The sequence below is a fragment of the Triticum urartu genome, unplaced genomic scaffold (genome assembly GCF_003073215.2).
Source record: "Triticum urartu cultivar G1812 unplaced genomic scaffold, Tu2.1 TuUngrouped_contig_6018, whole genome shotgun sequence".
In the NCBI taxonomy this organism is placed as follows: Eukaryota; Viridiplantae; Streptophyta; class Magnoliopsida; order Poales; family Poaceae; genus Triticum; species Triticum urartu.
Genome location: NW_024116743.1, coordinates 11421 through 19395, shown reverse-complemented (window position 1 = coordinate 19395; position 7975 = coordinate 11421). Strand labels below are relative to the sequence as shown.

General features: G+C 43.8%; 1 protein-coding gene across 1 annotated transcript; it reads left to right on the top strand.

The window, feature by feature from the left end:
- The first annotated feature begins 589 nt into the window (after positions 1 to 589).
- On the top strand, positions 590 to 6581 carry LOC125530031 (dihydrolipoyllysine-residue acetyltransferase component 2 of pyruvate dehydrogenase complex, mitochondrial-like). Its single transcript, XM_048694435.1, has 18 exons — positions 590 to 738; positions 1365 to 1438; positions 1521 to 1618; positions 1987 to 2027; positions 2418 to 2473; positions 2583 to 2657; positions 2756 to 2848; positions 2967 to 3215; positions 3297 to 3369; positions 4488 to 4564; positions 4651 to 4736; positions 4832 to 4907; positions 5012 to 5079; positions 5163 to 5229; positions 5305 to 5400; positions 5476 to 5578; positions 6017 to 6112; positions 6200 to 6581. Exons 1-18 carry the CDS (start codon positions 639 to 641, stop codon positions 6268 to 6270), a joined length of 1599 nt encoding a protein of 532 aa, XP_048550392.1. The 5' UTR covers positions 590 to 638; the 3' UTR covers positions 6271 to 6581.
- The last annotated feature ends 1394 nt before the right edge of the window (positions 6582 to 7975 follow it).

Below are 7975 nucleotides of genomic sequence, written 5' to 3'. Positions count from 1 at the left end.
GCTCGACGGGCTCCCGGGCGAGCGGGCAGGAGTAGTAGGCAGGTAGGTAGCCATGCGCGGCGCGGCGCCGTTCTGATCGGGAGGGAGATCCGACGCCCCGGTGGCGCGATTTCGGGTTGGGTGTGACGCGCCACGACAGAGACTGAGGAATCGGCCGGATGTGTTTGCTTTATTCCTGTGATGATTGATTTGTAGTGCAATTCTACAAGCATGGATCGGCCCGTTCGTTTCTAACCGGCAGAATCATAGGTCGTTCGACGCTTGCTTTGGTGCGAATTATGATCATCGGGCTAGATACCCTCGGATTCAATGGTGCTCCTTCCAATTATTTGCTAGTAGAAATGCAAGGTACTGCTGTAGATTCCTTGCTGCGGCGCCACACACACTTGGACCGGTTAATTAAGCCCCTGAGATAGTAACCGTGTGCAACTGTTTGGTACATTCCTCATCCGATTACTTGTCGTTATGTCCCACTGGCTGACTCTCTATGGCCGTTGCCTCTCATCTCTGATGTAAGCTTAGTAACCGCGTAATAACCATGGGTTACATTTCTTGTGCATCTAATTACCTGTCGATGCGTTTACGTTGTGAACACGCCATTGGCTAACTATCCGTGGCTTTGCCGTCTGCTTTTGGTAATGCAGCTGCGGAGCTTGCGGAATGCTGTAGATTGCGAGCGCACCAGCCTTGCTCGCTACTTCTCTACTGGTTCTGGGTCCTCTGCCGTAAAGGAAAATGGTATGCTTGTTTCTCGCCATTTTATGCTTGATCCTTATTTCTTCCAGTGATTACTATGCCTCTGTGATCTGTTTTAGAATTAAGTTGGAGACGCCCTGTCCGATGACTTACTATTGCTATAACTCTTATGTTACCCAAGCATGTAAGTGTCCTGTTACTGGCTAGTTGTGCCTGTGCTTGCTGTTTGATATTGGTTGCCCCAGATCCTCTAGAAGACCATGCAATGTTCTTCTTTTTTCTCAGTCAGCTTGGGGTATAACAAACAGTATTTTATAATGTGCAGGGTCTAGTACATAGGTATATAACATGAACCATAGTTGATTGGTATGCTTACATTTTTACAAACAAAAGATGACAATGTAGATTAAGTAGATGTGTCATTCTTGTTTCCAGTGCCATTACTCTCTTTACTATTCTTTGTATTCCCACTAGACATGCTTCAGCTGACTGAGTTAATCCCTGTTATTTATATTATGGTGTGGTTTGTCATCTATCTACTTTAGATGTGCCCCTGCTGTTTACTGCAGTCAGTAGCTCTCTTTATTTCTCTGGGAATTTACGTGCACAGTGAGAAGTGTGTGTGTCACTATTGGTGATATATAATCTAGTCCTTATGGTTTCTGCAGGTGTTGAGAAAAGAATTGGAGGCGCCAGATTTTCTCAGTACAAGCAACCTGGGAAAGAGCTCGAGACCTTCAAGGTTATGTCCCTGTAAATTCTGCTCTGTAATTGAAATCCTACCATCTTGTCCTGAGATTCTAATTTCTTGTTCTATTTTTCAGGTGTCACTAGGAGGAGTAAACGGAAGCTCCACTTGTAGAAGAATGCTCATCAACCGTGCCCCAAGTGCTGTTACTGGCCTCAATGGTTCATTGTCATGGTATAGTGTGATTTTCTTGTTACACCGTTGCTGCCTTTACATTTCTGCATGCCAATGTATCAAAGGATAACCACCTTCAAAAAAGGGGAACATTAACTTGAAATATTTGACAATTAATTAATATAAATCATGAAAAAACCAACCGTATCTTGCAAAAAGTCGTTGCATTCCTCACCACTTTTCAGTCATATACATGAAGAGTGATTTACTTTTCTATAGCACAATAGCTAACCCAGTTTATGATTGGAGTTTTCGTTGTCCATTTAGAGTGGTTCCTATCAGAAATGCGCGATGGCTGTACTCTTTCCTTTATAATGTACAAGAATACCACTTTGAAGGTGTTTGTCTTTTTTGTTGTCCTTTTTCAGTGGGCGAGTAGCTTCAGCAAGGTCTTTCTCAAGTAGTGCAGGTACTCCCGCACCCGCTCTTGGATGTTCGTTTATGCCCTTTGAATCAAATAACATCATTCGATAACCAGAAATTGTGAATCTTGTAACAGATTTGGTATCTTTTTTCGGGCAACTATTATGCCAGAAGGCTGCCTTCCATCCATATCTAAGCATTACAACATATTAGGATTTTTTCCACATCTATTTCCATATAAAATTTCAGGGTAGTTCTCTTTTGTGCCGCATCTAAGCATTTTGTTTGCTTTGTACAAAAGTTATAGTATCTTGAATTCTGGGTCCCACATCTCCGCCATCATTTTGGTTCCTGTATCACAATTCTTTGAGAACCCCAATTAGTATAGCATAAGCCAGATCCCATATCAGATGTCCTAACATACTGCTTATTCCAGACCTGCCACCACATCAAGAAATTGGGATGCCATCACTGTCACCTACAATGACTGAGGTATTTGTCATCCAAAGTTATTATTATAATAATGGTTAGATTGAACCCAGAATTCTGTGTCTCTATTCCTTAAAATTATAGTACAATATGATACTTGTATTGTCTGCAGGGAAACATTGCCAAGTGGATTAAGAAGGAAGGAGACAAAGTCTCACCTGGTGAAGTTCTGTGTGAGGTGGAAACGGTAAGATTCTTCATCTCCAAGTTCCATATTCTTAGTCAGCACATACTTACAGCTGCAGCAGAAGCTAAATAACATCTGTATGCATTTCATCTAATTAGGATAAAGCCACGGTAGAGATGGAGTGCATGGAAGAGGGCTATCTTGCTAAGATTGTTCAGGGTGATGGTGCCAAAGAGATTAAAGTTGGCGAGGTATGCATTTACTGTCCAAAGAACCTATAATTGTCTGCCTATTATTTCATATTGCAGTACTACTGCTTGCATGTTTTGCTGACATATATTGGTTGCATTATGTGGCCTATGATCTTAGGTCATCTGTGTGACCGTGGAAGAAGAAGGTGACATCGAAAAGTTTAAAGATTACAAACCGTCGGCTGCAGATGCGCCTGCTGCTCCTTCAGAATCAAAGGCTACACCAGAACCTGCAGCGCCAAAAGTGGAGGAGAAAGTACCTGCCAAGGCTCCTGAACCGAAGGCCCCAAAGGCCGGAAAAGCTTCTCGATCTGGTGATAGAATATTCGCCAGCCCCCTTGCAAGGAAATTAGCAGAGGATAACAATGTAAGTCTTTATTTGAGTTAGTCTAGGTAGTTGCTGTATGCAGTGCAGTCAATGAAAACATGGATGTGTTCTTTCAAACAGGTTCAACTGTCAAGTGTAAAAGGCACTGGTCCTGATGGCCGTATTCTGAAGGCAGACATTGAAGATTACTTGGGTATGCTATTTTCTCCTCTAATTGCATTCCTGAGATTGATGAATGGTTCTTTGATCTAATCTAGTATCTCTTGCTTGTAGAAACTTAGTATAATGACTGCTTGAGTAAATCTTCAGCATTGACCATTATACAAATTGAATTTTAACTAGACATTTACCTGGCTATGCACTTGATCTTAAATCTTGATGTCTGTTGATTTGGAGGTTTTTTTGGTTGTACTATGTTGTTGACTTGCCGTGTAGTTGTGTGTTCTTGTTAAGTGTGATTTTCTAGAGCTCAGAGAATTGATTTTTGACACATTTAATTGCATGTGCATGCCAAATTAGGTTAACTAGTTATGCAAAATACAGTCTACTACTTACTGACCTTCCAAGCTATGTGGTACATGCTAGTGCATTTCATTTCATGTGTGCTTAGAAAATGGAACTCCGTAGAGCTGGACTTGTTCTCCAAAAGACTACATATATGAGTGTCTATGGTTACAGGATTTTGTAATTAATGCGCATCACATACACTTCTCGTGCTATCTGCTAGCTATCCTAGAGTCCTGCAAATAGCAGCAGTTGGGAGTCGCTGAGCCGGAAACTTTTCTGGAAAAAAAGTTGCAACTCTTACGCGTGTCATCCATACTCCTTTTTGGCCTGTGCTTGCTCGTATCCATGGACAGCATCAACCAAATCAATCCATGTTCAGAAAACCTTTGCATTGTGATCTGAATTAGCTTGACTGATGTTCAAGTTTTGCCACTGAAATTCATTTATAGTCTGCTGTTGCTCTTTAAGGCGATCACATACACAATTGGATGTCGTAAAGACCTCTATACCCGCTCTCATAAAAAACAACTCCATGCTTTTTATGTGCCATTCTTGATTCTGTTCCTTTTTCTTTTTCATCGCGTGAGTTTTCTACTGCAAAGTGTGTGGACGAATTGCGTAGTATTCAATTTTTTTACCAGCATTCTATTGAGATCCAAGTAAAATTTCTGAACTAGGCTTGATCCCTTCCTCTAGGGGCATGCAGCCCATTATGTCATGCATTTAGCTTTGCTTCTATTATGTGAATCAAATGGGATCCAACCAGTGTCTAATGATTATTTTTGCTTAACAAATCTTCTGTAGCCAAGGGTGGCAAGAGTGAGTCTTTCGCAGCTTCAGGATTAGATTACACTGATATTCCAAATGCGCAGATAAGAAAGGTATGTTTCAGCATTGAAGAATGCCGCTGAGACTTTTTTCGTTGATCCTATCTGCCTTGTAGTGTTTTAACTCTTATTCTTTTCAGGTTACTGCAAACCGCCTCCTAGCTTCTAAACAAACCATCCCACATTACTACTTGACAGTTGACACATGTGTCGACAAACTTATCAAGTATGTTTCAGGCCTGATTTTGTAAAACTTGCAGTGGATAATTTTAGTACCGAACTTTTGTCTAAAGAAGAGTTTTTCATTTTGTTGTGCTACAGGTTGCGAGGGGAACTGAACCCACTGCAGGAAGCATCTGGTGGAAAGAAGATATCTATTAACGACCTTGTTATAAAGGTACTCACCGGTTCTTATACGTACATTGTTGCCTTGTAAGTCGTATTGGGCTCATGTGGATTCTGTGATCTCCAGTTTTAAATTTACCTCTACGTTCTGCGCAGGCTGCAGCCTTGGCTCTTCGAAAGGTCCCTGAGTGCAACAGTTCTTGGATGAATGATTTTATTCGCCAGTGAGTTCCTACGGAGCATTTATACCTGTCACTCAAATTATATTGGCAAGAAATGTGATATGACAAATGTACATCTCATGCAGATACCACAATGTGAACATAAATGTAGCTGTACAAACTGAGCATGGATTGTTTGTTCCAGTAGTTAGGGTAAGCTAGTCAAAGCTAGCTAGTTCGGTTTTGTGCATTTCCCCCCGTTCTCTTAACTTATTACTTGTGGTGCAGGATGCAGACAAGAAGGGACTTGGTACAATCGGTGAGGAGGTGAAGCAGTTGGCTCAAAGAGCAAGGGATAACAGCTTAAAACCACAAGATTACGAGGTATTTATCGCATAGTAGATGATAAGTATGAAATCAACAACATTTTTCATTGACCATTTTCGTTCTCTGTTTCAGGGTGGCACGTTCACAGTATCAAACTTGGGAGGTCCTTTTGGAATTAAACAGTTCTGTGCTATTATAAATCCTCCTCAGTCAGCAATCTTGGCCATTGGTTCTGGTAAGAAGCCGTGTTACACTTTGGTCATGTACTGCCAATACGTTGGCCACAAAAATGCTGTTGCTACTTAGTTTGCATTGTGTACATAACAGTTTGGCATTTGTCAGTATTTTACCATTGTTATGGATAACATAGTCCTGTCGACCTTTTACCAGAACCTGCTATTGGAAGCCCAGTACATTGACCTAGACAATTGCATGATCCTTTACTTTGGCATTCTATATCCTAGTCCGTTCTTACTTCTGAGTAACCTTCAGTTAGTTCTGTAGGCAGGACTTGAACATTGTCCTAATGTTCTGTGCTTTTTGTTTCTGTATTCTACTTTGTAGCATAGTTAGATCTAGTTTCTGCTACTTTGATCCATTATTCATTTTGTGATGTCCTTAGTCCTCCCATAGGGATTTATTCAGTGCTTACCTGATCCTTTTTTTTGAGCAGCTGAGAAGAGGGTGATACCAGGCAGCGCGGATGGTCAGTACGAGTTTGGTTCCTACATGTCAGTAACAATGAGCTGCGATCACAGGGTTATTGATGGTACGCTCTTAATCTTTTGTGACATATAAATCGTGAGTCAGTTGAAATGTGGGCGGGAACTCAACAAATAATGATGTTTATCTGTAGGTGCAATTGGGGCGGAATTCCTGAAAGCGTTCAAGGGCTACATCGAGAACCCGACCACAATGTTGCTGTAAAGTTAGGAGGATGAAGCCTATTCTTGTCGAGTTCTTGAATAATGCACAGAACGGTGCTGTCCCGTTTTACATAACCTGGGCGCGGTCTCATGGAACCCACAGTCAAGAGCACAGAGCCAGCAAGCGAACACACAGGATGACCTGTTTTTTTGGATTGAAACGTCTTCTGTTCGTTTTACCTTCTGTTTCTTCCCATGAATGACCTGATCGATGTAGGTTGGACTTGCATGGCCTGTTGAGCTCATTTTTTGCCAGAGAAACTCCTGATTATAGGATTTGCATTTTTCCTAATATACACGCAAACTTAACCAGGAGGCTCAGTAAATGGTTCGGAACAATAAGTCATGTTGGAAGAAACAGCTACCTAACCCTGTACGGATTAGAAATCCATCAATGGTTCGTCTTTGCTGAACCGACGTGCTATTGTGTTTCCAAATTCCATCAAGTCGGTTGTGATTTCAAGCGTGCTAAGCCACCTATTTATTCCGACGGAGGCACCACGGTTCTGCGCAGCGCATCAATCCGTCCATCGGCAATGTCGAGCTCTGGTTTCATGGCGTTCGAGATCAGCTCGAAGTCCCACAGCCACCGAGCCATAGGCCAGGGCCTGGTCCGCGTCTACTCGCCGATGGCCACCGTCGGCGGCCACTGCTGGAGGCTGGCCTGCTACCCGTACGGGGACGCTCCACGCGTACCCGCCCTCACCCGCTTCGCCTCCATCTACCTCGAGCTCGTGAGCCATCCGACGCATGCCGTGATGGCCACCTTCGACGCCTTCGCCGTGCACGGCGACGGATCGTCGCCACCGTCCCACCACAACCAATGCGTGCACGTCTACTCGCCGGACGACCGCGGTTGTAGGAGTCCCCGCGGGTTTCCTGAGTTCATCCCCGCCGACACCCAATTCAACGTCAACGACATGACTGTCATGTGGAGGGTCACGGTTGCGCGAGACGCTTCCTTGTCGAACCAGCTCGGCCGCCTGGACCGACGTCGCCTTTGAGGTCGCCGGCGAGACCGCCCGCGCCCACCACGCACTGTGTTGGAACGTCTCCTCGCCGCGGCCGACCGGTTCGCGCTTGACGGCCTCAAGCTCGAGTGCACCCATAGGCTGCTGAGCACCGTGTCGGTCGACTCGGTCGTCGACATGCTACGCTTGGCCGAGACGCACAACTGCGCCGAGCTCAAGGCACGGTGTATCGGCTTCATTGCGATGATTCAGAATTTCAAGGACGTTGTGCTAACCGATGGCTTCGTGCAGCTCGCGGTAGAATCCCCAATGATTCTCGCCGAACTTAGGGAGAGGACTCACTATTTTGCATGATTTTAGGAAGAGGTAAATACACTGACAGTCCTATAAAACTTGTACGCGATAGTCAGTTTGGTGCGAAACTTATAGCAAAAATAGACATGGGTATGAGGACTTGATTCACCGTATATTGACGAATGAGATCATTGTGATATTAATTTGTGTCTTGGAAGATACCCGTCAAGATGTGCTTGCGACGTATCCAATTGAAGGATGTGTCCAAATAACGTCTGGACCGAAACGCGCCCTGCATCAAGAGTGAGTTGTCCAACCAAAGGTCCTATCCATCACGTGGGGTTACCTCGATAGTTAAGATAGACTCAGACAAAAGCATTGGACGTTTAATGACTACACATGTTGTATCCTCAGTGAAATGATCCATGCTACCATACTAAC

Bases quoted from the DNA above. Each gene is read 5' to 3' on its own strand.
- LOC125530031 (XM_048694435.1), top strand. From the start codon at position 639: ATGCAGCTGCGGAGCTTGCGGAATGCTGTAGATTGCGAGCGCACCAGC. The intron at 739-1,364 runs GTATGCTTGTTT...TGGTTTCTGCAG, and splicing joins CTCTGCCGTAAAGGAAAATG to GTGTTGAGAAAAGAATTGGA. The intron at 4,565-4,650 runs GTATGTTTCAGC...TATTCTTTTCAG, and splicing joins CAAATGCGCAGATAAGAAAG to GTTACTGCAAACCGCCTCCT.